Source organism: Calliopsis andreniformis, chromosome 12, assembly GCF_051401765.1.
Source record: "Calliopsis andreniformis isolate RMS-2024a chromosome 12, iyCalAndr_principal, whole genome shotgun sequence".
Lineage (NCBI taxonomy): Eukaryota > Metazoa > Arthropoda > Insecta > Hymenoptera > Andrenidae > Calliopsis > Calliopsis andreniformis.
Window position 1 is genome coordinate 19,442,768 of NC_135073.1, and position 17,533 is coordinate 19,460,300.

The 17,533-nt window shown below is 39.4% G+C and overlaps 3 protein-coding genes across 8 annotated transcripts in view; 1 reads left to right on the forward strand and 2 right to left on the reverse strand.

Annotated features, from left to right (window-relative positions):
* Positions 1-4,201, reverse strand: part of Cmpy (crimpy) — a 119,042-nt gene extending 114,841 nt beyond the window's left edge. Inside the window, exons 1-2 of one of the 2 annotated variants that reach the window (XM_076389961.1) lie at positions 3,784-4,201; positions 182-324 (exon numbers count right to left, since the gene is read on the reverse strand). In XM_076389961.1, coding sequence (XP_076246076.1) covers positions 182-324; positions 3,784-3,929 — 289 coding nt within the window. In that variant the 5' untranslated portion in view covers positions 3,930-4,201. The remainder of the gene's footprint in view (positions 1-181; positions 325-3,783) is intronic. The other variant, XM_076389960.1, reaches the window with a different exon arrangement.
* A 2,967-nt stretch (positions 4,202-7,168) lies between these two features.
* Positions 7,169-13,396, forward strand: Nup188 (nuclear pore complex protein Nup188). The gene is made up of 5 exons (XM_076389942.1): positions 7,169-7,274; positions 7,372-7,582; positions 7,658-8,122; positions 8,195-8,319; positions 8,385-13,396. Exons 1-5 carry the CDS (start codon positions 7,246-7,248, stop codon positions 13,255-13,257), a joined length of 5,703 nt encoding a protein of 1,900 aa, XP_076246057.1. The 5' UTR covers positions 7,169-7,245; the 3' UTR covers positions 13,258-13,396.
* Positions 13,319-17,437, reverse strand: LOC143186338 (mesoderm induction early response protein 1). Of its 5 annotated transcripts, none has more exons than XM_076389946.1 (6): positions 16,962-17,437; positions 16,730-16,867; positions 16,499-16,634; positions 15,180-16,250; positions 14,959-15,086; positions 13,319-14,830 (listed from the first exon to the last, which is right to left on the reverse strand). In XM_076389946.1, coding segments are annotated over exons 2-6 (1,956 nt in total). In that variant the 5' UTR covers positions 16,732-16,867; positions 16,962-17,437; the 3' UTR covers positions 13,319-14,211. The 5 variants fall into 5 exon arrangements, with proteins under 5 accessions (XP_076246061.1, XP_076246060.1, XP_076246062.1 ...); XM_076389945.1 differs by having other exon boundaries at positions 13,319-14,827; positions 16,499-16,651; XM_076389944.1 differs by having other exon boundaries at positions 13,381-14,830; positions 16,499-16,651; positions 16,730-16,853.
* Positions 17,438-17,533: the final 96 nt, after the last annotated feature.

A 17,533-nucleotide genomic window follows, 5' to 3' on the forward strand; every position in this document is an offset into this window, starting at 1 on the left:
TTGTAGATATAGAATTCTCAGAGAGTGAACTACATTATTAATCACCACGCTTCTATAGACAATTACGTATTGATTTGTCTATGTCGCGAGGCATTTTTCTTTTTCCACTAAACATTATTTCGACGTAACTTCACCAACTTAAAAACTACCAACAAGTAATAAAAGCTACGATTATACTGACTTGTACAAATCCCCTCGTCCACTTCCCGAGTGTTTGGCAAGAGATTTTTGATCACGCATTGCAGGCCATCGGCACAACTTCCCGAGAACCCGAACAGACCACCGCATGGCTCTCCTTCTACACGGGCGCATACTTTGCAGCATCTGAAAACAATTCCAAACATTATTCCTGCCATTGTGCATCACTGTCCGAAATCGAATCGTGCAATTTCAAAAATAAACAACATTTTCTTGGAGTGTCATTCTTCTCGTCGTTACAAGGAAGAGATGAAACGCGATAAAGCTTCCGAGAGTAAACGACATTTGAGCCAGTATATACAAGCTTGGAAAAGTAACCGAGCGATCTAAAGACAATGTTCTCATCGCAGATATAAAGAAATCGAGGTACAGGAAACGGTAGTGCACGCAGGGAAAAGAAGATACTTGAAAAAGACGTTCGACACGTCACATAGAAAATTTCCGACAACTACGAGCAAATTTATTACTCCGTCTCGCTGTAGGATTGAAGACAATCGATTCTTTTATATTACCTCTCCCTCCCACCTCTTTTGCGAAACAGTTTTCACAGATAACACGCATTATTTCAAACGAGATTTGTTCTGCTCGTAATTTAGCCAACTATTTCATTGCATTTATTTCCTTTAGCCTCTGGCTAAACGACCCTAATACTCATATACATAATCTTCGATGGTGAATATTGCATCGATCCCTCCATAACTGTGTCAAATTTTGTTCGCAAATATGCAGCTTAAACTTCGTTCAAACATTGCGAACAAAAGTGCAATGCGTTTCAACTAACAGTTCCTAATCCTAATACCAGGAAACAACAGCATTGCATGCTAAACATTTTTCAATAAATTTCTAATGCACTAGGAATTGTATAGTTTCGTTTCCTATTTTACTCCCCGTTTCTGGTTCGCGCATCGTAGTTTTCGTTTGTGAGAGCAGCCGCGTGCCTTTCCACCATAGATTGCTATCAGCCGAGGGAATTTCATGTTCCGCGCGCTTCTGGAGTTGATTGAATTCGTCAAAGATCGTGCCACAGTATCGATGCAATATTTTGAAAAACGTAACGTGGAGGACAATGGAAGAGAAAACATTTGTACGATGCAGGTCGTGTCTTTTAGTTGTTACAATTAGAGACGTCTTTCAACGTTGAAGCGGTGGCTCGCGTGTTCGCGACGGATAATACTACTGGCAACGCGAGACATGCTGGTTCGAGTCGAAGCTCACGAACGAGCTGGGAAAACACTGCAAAGCTCAAAGCTTTGAGCGCGTTTACGCGATTCCAGAAGACTGTTAGGCGGGCCGCGATTAAACTGTTTGTTGCATTGGCACAAAAATGATTAAATTGTCCAGACCACGAATAGCCAAGCCACGCGAAAAAAGAATCGCGTCGTCGTTAAACGGAAACGAAATGCACAGATCGGAATTCACTTCCAGCAAGAACGAAACGTGTACGTCGATCCACTTGCAGTGCAAATTAGACGTATTGATGCAATTCAAATCATTTCGCCTCCATTATCGTACAAGCAAGTGCTTTTATCATGAACGATGGAAATGCTCGATGCAAGTGTATTTCTAAAGGTGGTGTGCAGTGAAAGCAATTTAGTGGAGTTACTTACAGAATATTCCAAGCTTAAATACAATAATTGCAGCTCTTGTGAAGATATATTCGTCACGGTCGATATACGAAACGATCGGGTATCGCACAAACTCCCAATTGAGAGGAATAGAGAAGTAAAATGGAAGTAGTTCGTCGTGGGTTCGCTTTACTAACAGTTTGCTACGATGGTATCGCAGTAGGAGGTCGGATGTTGCCGATCTCGCGAAGGGCTCGAATCCTCTTTCGAAGGGGAGGATTTGACTGTCGTAAAATGTTTACCCTACGCGAAATCCGCGAACAGCACTCCGTTCCTCGAGATAACTCTTCCAGCAGCCCCCTACTCTCTATCTTCTCTAGCTTCGGTCGAACAGTCGACCGAGTTGACTCTCTGCGGAGGACTTTCGAAGAATTCTTTGGTACGATAAACGGGTGGTACACCTATTGAATTCGAAAAGGTCCTGCGGGGAAAGTGGTATAACTGCTTCTGAGAATTCTTCCTACACCGTTTTCAATCTCTCCCTCGCTTCTGCGAAAATTCAATAATTCTCATGTCTCGGAACGAACATATGGGACTGCTTCGTCTATCTTCGGTGTATCTAACGATGCAAAATCTCTACCAGTCACGGGCTTTGCCTTTGGCGCGGGAACCATGAAATCGAACTGCGAATCGTTGGAAATGCCAATACGAGCGACAATATAATCTATCACCCCACTTTCCCTCTTTATTGGCGAATCGAAAGAAAGTATGTGAACGCAGCAGCAGACAATTGCGGACAAGAAACGGTAGAAAATTTCGACTAGTTTAAATATTCAACCTTCTCTTTATCATGCCGTATTTTTCATTGGCACGCCATTAATACTGGAACGAAATTTGTCGGCGGCGCATGCACAAAGAGTCCTGTGCACCAAAGAACAGAATTTTTTGTTCTTCGCGGAAATGAGGACGAGAGCTCTTATTGTACGATAGTTTTTAATTGTTCGTAATTCGCTGATATGATTACAGTACACGGTGAAATGTTGAGTTTTCTAAAGGGAAGCGAAGATCCCGCTTATAAATATCCGTCTTTAGCCTAAAGAGCTCGACCACCTAAAAGCACTTCGATCGCCCCGAAATAGAGACAAAATTCCAAACGAGGTCAAATTAAAAACCCTGCTTCGAATATAAATGGACCGCTACATGCCCCATATACGGTTACGAAAACACGAGACCTATCTTTCTCGTGCTCCAATCCTAGCACACAATTTTTTGCGACGGCTGTCCCTCTGAATAGCTTACCTTCTCTATACGGTCAACGAATAAGCAATTTCTTCTTCGATTCGGAATGCATCTAATTGAATTAGATTCAGAGAAAGCGAGAATGAACGAGAGCCAAATCTAGCCACTCAGACGGCTAGCATGAAGAAACTGAGGGAACTTGCCTTTTTGCCAAGTTAGAAAGATCGGAGGACACGATTTCAGGGTTGATGTATATACAGATAATCTTAGAGTTATAGCATTGCTAGGGCAATAATGGATGTACATGTACGTTTTCACCACAGACGTCGACCAGAGCGAACTAGTTCCGAGTATTTGCGGTCAAAACGATATTACCGCACAATGTCGAAACTTTGTTGCATCGTTCGTATCTACGCCCGCATTATTCAATGGCATCGTCGTATTATCAAGCGTTTATCGCCTCGAAGCGTGAACTGAGAACTGAGAATTCAAGGAACGTACGCTAGCACCGAAATATGTAGTTCAGACTGAGTTGAATGAATATATTTCTTCAAATAGCTAATGTATCGCAAAAGTAAAGTTCAGAGGAATGAATGTGCACCGGTCATAGAATATCTTAACATCCATGCAACGTTGCTCACTCCTTTGATCGAAAATCAATTAGCACAAAAGTTATTAAAACTATCTCGTATGTTGCATGGACGCTGGAGTAGAGGTTCTATCTCCGAGAAAGGTAATTTCCTAGAGTTGCCAGGGAAAAAAAGAAACTGGCGCAAGTTACCTGCAAGGGTCCCAGGTGAGGCCTCCAGGGCAATCCTCGTCTGTGAGAATGTCACACTCGAGAGGGGAGCACACACACGAAAGAGCCCTCGCGACCGCGACCGAGAGTACTACGATGCCCCCCAGCAACAGCAACGAGGCCCTCATTTTTCTCCTCCCTTTCGATCTACTGTCCTTTATCTCGTCTGTCCTTCACGGCACTCACGAAAACGTCCACCAACCGAACGCTCAGTTCATCGCGGAAGAACTCGCACCACCATGCATCTTAGCTACGAATCACCACCTGTACACTGCGACACGTGTTCTACCGTTCGCCAGGACTCGATCCAACTACGCTACGACAGGACACGACTCTTCGTTTTCTTTCTTGCCTTTGTCGCCTCGATGGATCATCAAACGACACCGACCACTTTCAATCGCATCTCGAAACGTACTTGGATATTAATTACGTGCGATCCTGTAACTGTGAGCAGAACTTCCGTCATCGAGTGGAAGAGTAAACAAGAGACACGAACGCCGAACGAGTCGCGTAGATCGCGTAATATATGAGCCCTTCAGGAGCCACTTTTCCTCCAAAATTCTCAAAGTATGTGACAAATAGTTAACTTTTCAGCAATTCGTCATAGTTATATCTACTGTCATAAAATAGTAAAACTCTGTATAGGTGGTAAATACCAATTTCAAAAGCTATTTTAAGAAATGTTAAGTTCTGGGTCAAGAATTCAATATCTTAGGAACAATTCAGTATCGCGACTGTTTTCTGCTTCCTATTTTATGATGTTTATCCGTCCGACATCTAAGCGGCTCGGATTTGGTCAGTTTTTGAAATGTGAAGCACGAGAGGTGACGAATGAAGCTGTCGATCTTGAAATCAATTCGAGGGATGAGAGAAAGCGCGAAACATCGATATGCGTTAAAAAAACTCGCGAGGTCTGGTTGCAAGCATGGTTAAATTACAAGGGTAGGAACAGCCGCAGTGGCACATATATTCGCTACAACATGCTCGAATTTCGTGGAGTCGTATTAAATGGAGAATACTTCTAACGTGCATGGTGCACACCGCGTAGTCGTCAGAAGATACGCCGCGCTGTATTTCCCGACGGATGCATCCACGGTAACAAGAATCGCGACGTCCATGCATTATGAAAACACACGCGCACCACACCGACCCGATGAAATATTCGCTAACTTGTCTGAACCGTTGTTTTACGGCTCGATGTATTCTTCAACTTTACCCTACAGCATCCCTCTTCCCTTCTCGAAGCGACGCGCTCTACGTGACCCACGCGATCGTGGCATTACTTCGTAAACGGAAATCGAATCCAATGATCGACAGCACCGTACGATACGAAGCAAAAGTTTGCAAAAAACATTCTAAAGTCAACCACCTACGATATAGAATTATAATTTCTGTTAGTCTTTTGCATAAAAGACGAGTTCGGCAAGGGAGAAAAGAGTCGTGTAAAGCGTTATTGTATTCGATTAATGGTGTCGAAAACGAGAGGTATCCGAGAGGAAAGAAACATATTTACGAGAACGTTCGTAGCGTAGGATCGCATAGTAATCCTGACGAAAGCGCGGTTTCCTCGGAGCAGACCTGCGCTCCTTCACGCTCGCAGCAACATCGTGCACGACGGCTCGATGCTACCAAACGTTTCGCGACCGGAAAGAGTACGCGATGCGCTCTATGTTCAAAACGAACGTGCACTGGTTGACACTGAACATCTACGCCGCGACGTCGGCCGCCTCGACGCTCCGCGTCGGCGCTCTGACGCGACGTCTGCCTACCTACCCTTCTTTCCCCACGGACCCTTTCTTCACCCACGATTATTCTACACCCCCAACCACGTTCCTTTTTCACTCTGATTATTTTCCTTCCTGGCGAAACGATCGAAAATTATTCAGTCTACAAAGAGCTGCGACGAAGTCAGATTTTAAAAGATACTTTCTTCCAAGTCTCGAAATCACTGATTTCTTGCACGAAATTTCACTGTGAAAGTTTACGTTTGTGTTCCGCTCGGAAGAGGATACAGATAATGACATTAATGTTATGCGACGACATGTAATTTTCTATAAAATGTTCGTAAACACTATCTTTTCTCTACTCTCAAACTGCAGTGTAATACTATCGGATTCGCATCGAAGAAACGTCATCAATCATCCTGGGGCTATGTTTCGTGTAATATAACTATAATATGATTATGAATTGAACGTTGATGAAGTATTTACTCGTGACGTACGCTACTCCTAACACGAAAATAAAGAATTTCTTTGATTAACTAGCCTGAGTTTAAGTATTTACGCGCGGCTGTCAAAATTTGTTGATCGAAGTAAACGTAAAATATACTGGCAGCGCCTCGAGATATTTGTTGCCCGGGACGAGCAAAACGACGGGGCTGGCTGTTTTGATATATAAACCCCGTGCAAAAAAAATATATGGCTTAACATAACCAATATCTCGTAGATGAACTAGCGCCTGTTACCAACACCCTTACACCCAGTTACACTACTGACTGTAACAAATATATCCCACATTGCTTTCGCCAATGGCACACACCCTTTCCATCTTGTTCTCTAGAGAACGATTTTTCTTTTCTACGTGTTACTAAGCGTAATTTGTTTCTAATGTCTATGAAATGTCGACATCGTGTTCTATAAAACGAAAATTTCTGTCTGCCTATAGTAAGGCATGTTAGCATTCGCTTATACAACTTAACATGAAACATCGCCACTTTGTTTTTTCTATTTTGTGCCACGATATTCGATAGAAATTAAATCCTACTTCTTACAAATATGACTTCAAAGATTTAAACTTAATATTCAATTTTTGAAATATAGATCACAAAAATAACCGCTTTTAATCAAATCTGTACGCGATATAATCGTAAACGAAATCTTTCGATCGTGTCTCTCCTTTCGTTTTACAAATTTGTATTTACTCCGTAATTATAGGGAAATATATTCTAAATTATAAACAAAAGAGGTATAAAAATGTACACGTACCTTGTATTATTACTCCACTAGAAGAATAATTTGTGTTTTGGAACGAATACACTATTTTTTTTTAGTTTTTCCACAAATATTTCCTTAAGTGACACACGATTGCAAAATTTGTGACGTACTATTCTTGGCGGGAAACTTACGGCAGTATTGCCAACTTAACCTTTTTATATCCCCTAGTATGTACGACCCTTCCTTTGAGAAATTCAGTAAACTTTTAACCAATCAACGATTACCTATGCTATACTCCTTTGCCAATCAAAATCAGGTTTTTGTGTGAATTGAAAAGTGCGCGCACGCTGATGTTTTCAACGGTATGATAAGGTTATGTGTCGATTACTGTTTGAAATAAAATCAACAATTTGTAATAAACAAACTATATAATATAGAAATGTTGCATTTGTTAGAATGTAAAATATTTTAATAATCTTGTGAAATATTTGTAATAATCAACATTTTAAATATGGAAGTACCCACCGTAGAAATTTTACCGTAAGCAAATGTTGTCTTTTATTCATTGTTTTAATGATAAATTTTAATATTCTCTTTATTATCATGATTTTCATTGGACTTAAAATATTTGACACAGTTACTGTAAGGAATTATGGGTTTTAATATCGGATACGGTGTGCCGGTGCGAAAAGCAACTTGTCGAAGATGAAATCAAGAAGGAAACAGAACTTCTCAAAGAAGGCCTCTTGTTTTTTAAGCCATATACGGATGCGTCCCTTCAAAATATTCCCAAAAATGATCCTTCTCCTCGAATGTATGAATTGATCAGTAAGCTTGCTCCTCTTCTGGTACATATCAAGGATTTCACAGGTTTGACGTAGTTCAAATATTGTTAAACCTAGCTCACGTATTGATTTTTTCAGAATTTGGATGCCACCATTACGTGGGATCTAGTTTGTAATTTTATAAAGTATGAATATCGTAATTGTACAGAGACCTTTGCATCTCAACTCATAGATTTCACTTCAATGAAAGCATTGATTGATGATATTTGGAATTTTTATTATTCTGAAAGAATGACCTTGATCAAGTGTCTTAAACTAATGGTTGAATATAAAGACAAAGAGCATCGATATCAGAAGGAATTTGCAAAGTTTTTCGATGATGTGTTATTTGGAACATTATTGGAATCCATTCGTAAACAAATAGAGATGCTAAAGACTATAAATCCACCTGTAAGATCACAACTCTGTACAGAAGAATACTTGCACCGGTTATACAATAGTAGTCTGATCGAAATGAGAGAATTACTTCATATATTAACAGTTATTATTCATGATATACATATTGCAGATAGTGAATTCATGAAATTATATGAAAGTGTTGGGGTAAGCAGTACATTGAAAGAATAAATTTAATTATAGTGTATTATTATTTAATAACATTTAATACTGTTACAGGGAGAACCAAGGCGATTAGCAAGTACAAAAAGTCATGAGGATAAAAAAGCAATTGCTAGAAAAATCAAAGACATACAGCATAGCCAGGCAGCATTGTTTCTAGTAGCATTAGATGTTAGGAAACAGTAAGTTTTTTGCACTGTTATATAATCCTAATAATTTCGACAATAAAATCGTATTTAATTTTTAGCGTTGATATGGAAGACTGGGTTAAGAATGTAAGAAAAACTATGCAAGAAACATTTGAGCACAAATGTGTTCGCGACAATTTTCCTCAAGATGGTCCATTATTTTTATCATGGATGTTGGCTAATTACGCTATAGATTCTGAAAATATCGATACCCTAAATCGATTTAAACCATTTGGTATCAAAGCGATACAACTCAATGTCTTCCAATATTTGCAAGACTTAATGAATAGTGAAATGATCTGTGAAAAAACTTATTACGCTGAAATTGTTCATAGTAGCGTATACAACCTTCTTACCTTAGTGTGCGCTTTCGTTGACGAAGATAAACTGAGCGCGTTAAACGGTATCTTCGATGCTGTTGCTGCTACAATTCAATTTCCCGAAACAGCAGTGCGATTTTGGGAGGAACGTGACGATGGCTTGTGGTTAATTTACAAATTTGCAGCTGAGCAGTTTCCATACGAATTTGAATCATTAACAAATATTGCGATTGGATTAGCAAATGCATCCGAAACGAGTGCCAAAAATATCGCTGCAGAACTGGACAACCTTCAATCACTGACGTTAGAGGTGCCGCGACAACGGGATCAGAATAAACCATTAAAGCCTTACGAACGAGAATGTACTATTCACAAAAATTCGTATACAATATCGGAAGATTGTTTCCGTGAAAATATACGTATTCTGTCTAGCGAACACGAAGTAGTAATATTCCGGCAGAAAGCTAGTTATTGGAATGCTTTACATCACAAGATGGAACAACTCTTTTCTCAAGCAGGTGGTGGGATTATGAACATCACTGAGATGAATAAGAACTTACCAGAAAACGTTTCGCAAGGTTTGAAACTGTTGAAAACACTGATTAAATATATTGGGATACCACAAAGTATGGTTATTCCAACTGAATTAAGTTTTGAAATAATCAACAGATTTTCCTACCCAGTATTACCTGAAGAAAAATTGTACATATATAAGATTGTTGCTGTATGTATCAGTATTTCGTCCGAACTCGTATTTGAGTATCCTGAAGAAATACTTTCACGAATGCGTGCCGGAGTTTATCCAAGGTTCAATAACCGATATCAAAAATCATTAGATTTCGCGGAAGCAGTTTCCTTCGACGGTGGTATAATCGCATCCTGGCTATCAGCTATAGAAACGATAGCTCATTCTTATCCAATTTTAAACGCATATTTAGATATCTTGTCTAAGTACTTGATCAGGAAATACAATGAAGAAGCTTTATATACGGTAGAAATACCTGGAATGGTATTTTTATTACAAGGTGTTTTACCGAAATTGGATTCTTGGTATTTTGACTCAGACGCGGAAAGAATTGATTTATGGTTAAAAAGTATGTTTTGTCTTCATAGAGCGCTCGAATGTAGTCTACCAAAAGAAGATATACGCATCGAATTACAGCTTGTCGTTGCGTATAGTTTACTGTACTTGGAACCAAGACACGCGTTGCTCAAATTAATTCGTACCGGTGAACGTACATTACATAATAAAATGATGGCAGAAACAGACTGGATTCGCGGAAAAGGATTCAAGGCAATTAAGAGTGTACAATTAGCTTTGTCTGTGGTAAATAGGCTACTAATATTTAGAAAGTCACTAGGCCTAGGAGATAGATCACCCCTGGAAGCTGCTCTATACTCTTCTCCGCGTGTACCAAATGGTCTTCTAATAGTACCTACAATCGTAAACTATCTGTACGTTTGGTTTAGTCCACCTTTACAAGCGATGGCTGTCAGATTATTGAAAAAATTTGCTGAAGGATCTTCCATGTCTCTACTCGTTTGTATGGGTATGGATGGAACTGCTATACGAGAAACCTTTGCATCACGAAGGGGACTGATGTCGCCAACTTGCGTCGCAGACGTTAAAGTGGCCATTCTGGAACTGGTTGCAGTTTGCCTAGAGAAGCAACCTGGCTTGACGGAAGCCCTCTTCAACATTGTTCACCCAGCAGAATGCAAACGAATATTCCCTCGATCGGTTGAAGAATTCTTCACGGAAGGATGCAGACAGTTCTTGGTAAAATACTTGAACAGAATTTATGAAAAGGAGGACATTGTGTGTGATAAGTTATACAATAGTACAATGGCATTACTAAGAGCGATGTGGTATCATAGGAACGAGATCCTTGTCAATTTCTTTCGAAAACGTGAAAAGTTTTGGACTCATCTTTTTGCCCCACTTTTTCGAGAACTAGTGCCAGGTGCAAAAGGTTATTCTCATTTATTGGATATAATCACTTTAGAGTTGTTCAAGAGTTCTGTTCTAGAGGACGACTTTTCTATGAACCTACGAAAACTTATGGATAAATCAAAAGATTATTGGAAAAAGTTGGCGTTATACATACTTAGTGATGTACACACGAACACCGAAGAGTTGAATGATTACGAAAAGCAAGATGTCACTGTTATAGATTCACTGTATGAAATCAACTTAGAGTCTTGGTACAACTTTATCGTCACGTTAACGGATGAAAGAATCGCTACGAATTATCCTGTAAATGTCCTACAAGCGCAACTAATAACGCAGCGATCCTTGGAATCGCTGTTAGAACGAGTGAAACAATCCCATGATATCTCTAGTCGAAAAGTCACAATGTTACTAGCTTCTTTATCGCTTCGATGCATCACCTCGTGGAAACAAATGTGCGTTGACGACTCTAGAATCTTCAAATCTGGATTAACGCAGTTAATGCAGGAAATCGCACAAGCTTATCGTAGCTATGGAAAGTCTTTACGCCAGACTTTGATCTCATTGCTTCTTGGTTGCACACAATGTGTAAAAAGCACACTACGCGAGGATGCTGTGAGTCTTGAGTATCTGTTAGCGCATTCTTGTACAATTGCTGCTAGCGAATTAGAAGAACTGAAAGAAGCTGCTATACAGTTTGAGAAACGAAAACAACAAGAACCGATCGAACGAGTAGTAGACGAAAAGGGAACAATTAGTAGCGTGACTAAGCAAAAGAGTGTTGATGAAAGAAACGCAGAAACTCTTCGTGGAATTCGAGAGAGTTTACCAGCTACTTTGGCTGTATGTATGGTTACACAGATTTTACGTTCTTACGTAGAACGAAGTTCGCTTTCAAAACATCAGCGAAAACTCTGTTGCGTACAACTTCGACAAATGATACCTGAGCTAATGGCATGTATTGGTATCGCTTTACAAAAATATCCATATTTACGGTTCAGTATCGCTGCGCTTAACTTGCTCAATTTAATAATACGCTTGCCATACATTCTACATCCAATCAGTGAAAACGACATCGCAAAATTATGGTTGAGCTTAATGCCACCAGCAGACATTGGAAATAGTATGTTAGATTCATTGTATGATGATTGCCCGAACGGTAAATGGCGATGCCAGGATTGGTGGCCACTTTATACCCTTGGGCTCGAATTCTTAACAGGACTCGTTACCAGAGAAACACCTACCCTTTATATAAAATCCATTATAATGTTTCTAAACTCTCACGAATATCAGTTAATGGTGGCATCAACTTTGCTAAGGCACACCGCCGATCTCCTAGCTGCTGACTTGGTACAATCTCTTGTTGCTCTTATCCACATTATGGCAACACAACCGTACGTTTGGAACTCGATACAACCAAACGTTTGCGAGACATTAATAAAATGCTTGTACCTAGCATACGACAATACTGTCAACTTATTATTACGACCGCGAATTCTCAAGTTCATTATCGATGGTATCAGCGTGGAAAGTGCCGAAGAGCTGGAATCTTGCGACAAAAGATCCCCAAGTGGTGAATTGAAATTGTTAGTCAACAAGCTGATCGTAATAAACACCACTTGCGCTCTTAGTTTCGTTCGCTTCTCGCCAAGATTAAATACTCTCGTGGATACTATATATACACAGGATTTCTGGTATACGCCAATGGCGGAAATGAATTTTGGACCTCCTCAGATGAGCATGAGTTCTGGTCCACAGTTGACATACGGTACAATTATCAGTTCGACGCAATTATTCACGCAAGCACTTCATTCGCGACATCAGTCTGCGAGTTCTTCGTCCGTTTCTTTTCCTGTGCAATCCGACAAAACGGATTCCGCAAAAAAAGAGTGGGAGCACGCTACACCGGAAGATCGACGAATGCATACAAGCAAAGATTTGAGAAGAATCATTCGTGCCGCTTCCGGTTCGGCTTCTAGATCATCCTCTAATGTAGGAGGAGAATTTTTGGGGTATGTTAGTGGCCTCGACGTTACGGTTCCTTTACTGAGTAGTCCAAGACTTGTAAGACGTCCCTACGATCCTCTTATTTGCGAGAACACTATACTTTCGAGAGCAACAGCTCTGACAAGTGGCAGACACGTGGCGAAAGGAGGTAGCGCAGCACCTGCAGGAAATAGTAGTCCTGTTGTGACTAAATATCAGAAATTCAGCGATCCTTGGTTTGAATCTATGGACGAAAATAATACAAGATTAGCACTTGAGATTAATCTCGTGTTAATACTGTGTCAAGCTTTGGAAGGGGTGAGAAGTCCAAGAATCGCTCTTCGAGATCGTCAGCTAATAGCGCGCGAAACTGTCACGGAACTGGGAGTCTTTTTTGATTTTCTTGAACATCGAGGTACACCTGATAATTGGCCAGTCGAAGGATCATTGATTAATGCGGACGCCAAGAGCGTAAGAACAATCGAACAGACGATAGATTCGAGTCAAACTGTTCTACCCGCAAGACTTAAACAAACGAATAAAGAAAGCCTAGAAGAAAATATTTTTACTACTGGGAGGTTTACAACTAATATTAGTAGCGTACAATTTTTACCGTTAATGGGAAAATTACTGAAAGCAGTTGTAGAATCATTGGATTTAACTCAGTATCGATAACGATGAATCAGTTCCAAACTAGGAAACATATGTGTACTTTAATTTAAGGGAAAAAGAAAGACGGTTGTGTACAAAAGAAATAAAAGATTTATAATTATTTGGTGTATGTTGGAATTTATAATAAAGCGATGATTTTTAATATGATCTTTCATTCTCGATAAAATGTATCGAGGATACGCGATTGCTAGATTTGAAACATTTTAAATTTCAAAAATATAACAGTCAACGTTTTCATTGATCTTTGCCATTCGTTTCTAAAGTCACTTAATGTCTCACGCATCCTCGATGAGAATTTTTGTTCGCCAAAAAAATAAGCAGGATTTCAGCAAATTTCGTTTAATTTAACCATTTCGAGACGGTTACCGAGATCTTATTCTGTCAAACTTATGAACTGCATAGTAAAACTGCATTTTTGTACAGATAATATCAGCAATCAGACATGTGCTAGGACACTATTACAATTATCTTCCATAACTTGCGCCCGGCGCTACAGTTGTGTGATTATAATTTACGTTTGTTCACTTTGATAACACTTAAATATTTATTATAGATCTGAAAACGCGACTTGTTTTGAATAATTTAAACTTATATTTCTTCATAAACTTCATCTACGGTAACGATAGAATAGTTATCGGAAAGTTGAAAGCAGAAAATGGAAAAAGCTATACTGATTCGCGTTCATGCGCCACTTATACCATTCAACTGCTTTTTCTCTCACATCTTTTCAATTAACGCACTTTAACACCTATCTTTCCACTTCACGAAAGGACGCTCCTTTCGTTGTTACGCGATTAATTAATAGTCATATTTACGTTACAGTATAAAAATATAATTCGTGATATTAACGAATATTATATGTTACGACGATATTGATGATGTGAGTGTCAAATTAAACGCATCACGTAAAGATATTTGACGCCTTTCAGGCTCAAAACCCGAAGGATGCTTTTGATGCTAAGGGGGCAAGTGAGGTAAAATGTTCTCTGGTGAAGGTGAGTCATGGGTATCACTACTTCTCGCTGTCACTCGTGAGTGATAAAAGTTATTAGATGCAACAGAAGTAACGACGGAGCTAGTTGAAACTGTACTTGTAATCCCAACGGCTGTAACCATCGGCACAGTGCTCGCTGTTGTCGTGTTGATGGTGATCGTTGTCACGATTGAAGAAGTAGAGTGAGTACGCGATGTCAAGGTTGGCCAGGCGTGCGAATTGACGCAACTAGAGTCGGACGGTAAACAGTCCGAGTGGCGAGTCAATGCAGTACAATACACAGGAGTCGATAATGTTGTTGACACTGAACCTGAAGGTGACACGGTTACAGCCGACGTTGATGGTGGTGGTGGTGGAGGAGGTGGCGGTGGTGGTGCAGGCGTTGGTCCATTCAGATCTGCCAAAGGATCAACTGCAGAACCATCCCATTGTTCTACAGATTTTGGTTCTTCGTTATTCGCAGTGCTTGCAGTGGATCTTTGTCGCTTGGCATCACCGTACAATAAACAATGAACATTTGGTGAGCTGCTACGATCACGAACGCCCTCTTGTTCCTCCAGAAATCGGTCCATATAGTCCCTGCTTACGATTCAATGATCTTGTCATACTTCAAGTTTTCAATTGCAATATGGAAAATCTATCCATTTATGTTACGAATATAATTTGAATAAAAAATGACTATTCTATCTACATATAGAGAAAATACTCACGTGATACCAGGGTGTAAGGCATACTTCTTCTTTTCTAAACGGGCTTTATACGTAAATATATCATGACGTTCCGTTTTCTTCCACAAATAATAAAATTGCACTAGTTCCCCAACAGATCGTGTTCTAACCTGTGAAAACAACATAATAATGTGAATAATGGTATTTTAAATACTAATCAGTGATCCTTTTTTAAGTAACTTGAAATTTCACACCACAGTTACCTTGTTTTTTTGTATAAGATGAAAATCTTTCCCGTAACTTCGTAATCCAGATTCGAAATTGTGACATTCTTCTTCTGACCACAGACTAACTGCATCCGTGGGCGGTACTACATTCATTCTGCGTCTTCTTAATGCCTCTTCAAGATTATAACCACATTGTAATAATAGGTATAAAGCTTGTTCGTCGTCTCTGATGTGAGATCCAGTAGGAAGTGAACCACCTTTTACAGTTGGTAGTTGTGCTCGTTCTAAAAATTCCTCTGTCTCTTCTTCAGGTATATGACTGGGATCCCATAGCATTTTATCCTCGTTTTCATAAGGTAAAGCGTCATCGTAACGGCAAAGACCTTCTGGTATAGCTGCTTGGTAATCACTACCAACCATGATTGTCTTTTTCCACTCTTCTTCATCTGGGCTGTAATCACAGTCATCTTCCTCCTCCTCACTCTGCGGTCGCGAGACGCTTCTCAGTAGTCTCGATGTGCCACTACCTATGCTGCCACTGACTATTCCATCCTCTCCTCCATCTACTGTGCTACCTCCGGCGCTACTTTCTACACCAGTAACAGTGTTATCGTCTGTTGTACAACTACCAAGTCCAGTTATACCAGTACATTTAGTGGTACTGGTACTTCTCATTGCTGTAGCTGTCCTTGCATTTTCATTATTACTACAACCATCGATCATAGAGCATTCTTCGGCTTCGCCTTCTTCGTCGTCGTCGTCATCATCGTGAATTCTATGTCGTCTATTATTATCCCCAGTACCTACACTACTGGTGTTACTTCCTTTCACCGTTGTTCCGGATACTATCGATTTTGAATCTTTTCCTTTTACCAACATTTCTGTGTAAAATTGCTTGAGATCTGGCTCATTACTAGGTGCATCCGCTTCATCGTCGTCATCATCGTCATCCGCATCATTGTCACCCTTATCCGAATACTGTCCTTCAACTTCTGGATCGCCGCTTCCAGACGGAATTATCAATCGATCGGAACTGTTTGAATTCTCTGTTGACGGATCTCCGTATCCATACATCGCAAGTAGATCTTTTAGTGGCATATCACCTTCCTGAAAGAAGACAAGAACACGTATGTTTATTTGTGCCAGGTAGAACAAATAGACTAAACATACGAATCTCACTACGAGAACGCACTTTGAGTCCAAAGTGTTGTAGAAACTTATCATAATTGTAATTATTTATGGGCTTGATTTTTTCATTTCACAGGCTTGATCCTAGAATAGTTGGGATCAGAAACTTGTTACAAAGTGAATATTATATATATTAAATACTTCGCTTAGACATCACAAAATTATACCTTTTGTAAGTTGGACAACTCGTTGTGAGAATCTTCACTACCTTCTAAAGCTTCTTCTTCGTCTAACGTTCGTTCATCATCAAAATCATTTACCATCATTTCTGTAGTTGGACCCATATCATAATCTCGATCTGCCCTATAAAATATTGCAGACTAAAGAATATATTGATATATTTAAACAATAATTTGTTGAAAAAATCACAATATCTATACCTATTTATGTATACTAACATGTTTATATACTTCACAGTAACCAAAGCAGAACATATCACGTAGATACTGGCGTTACGTATCTAGTATATGCACCCAGTGATGTGCACGATCAGAATGTTGGAGGAGGTTGTTCTTATAATACCTGCATTGTAGGCTCTGTTTGATTTAATTGATTTCAATAAGTATATCTATCAGACAGCTAGTAACATACTCAGAGGATATCATATGTAATTAATGATTAGTGCCTAACCTTAAATTTTTATGAAATTAGTAGTGAACTTGCAGTCACAATTGTAATCCATATCCTTGGAGAATAATGTATACAGACTATGCGTGTATTAGAGTCTTTTATTACTGGCACTCCATTCTATACTGAATTTCACTTCACCTCACTAAAAGTCTGATTTCAATGTCGTACATTTTCACAAAGAACAGTCTATTTTTCAACGCCAAAGTTTGTTGATATATCCAACATTTTTTTAAGGCACAATTTTATCCGATGAAATTACCATCTTAACCGTGTCAATAGGAACAGCACAAAGTTGTTATAAACTTTAAAGAAATAAACTGAAACACACACAATCCATTATTTATATTCGTCGAATGTATCAGTACGCTCCTGTAGCATTCTAAGAAGCGGGAATTCACGATATTTGTTGGAACAACCAATCACAAATGTTAAAAATAACATAGAAAGTATTTTACCATTGGCTATAAAGCGTGCTTTCCTAAATGAATTCTTTTTCGACCATCGTTGCAAATCCTTTAAGTACTTGAAATTTTGAATTAATTTTAATATTCGAACTATGTATGAGGCGTACT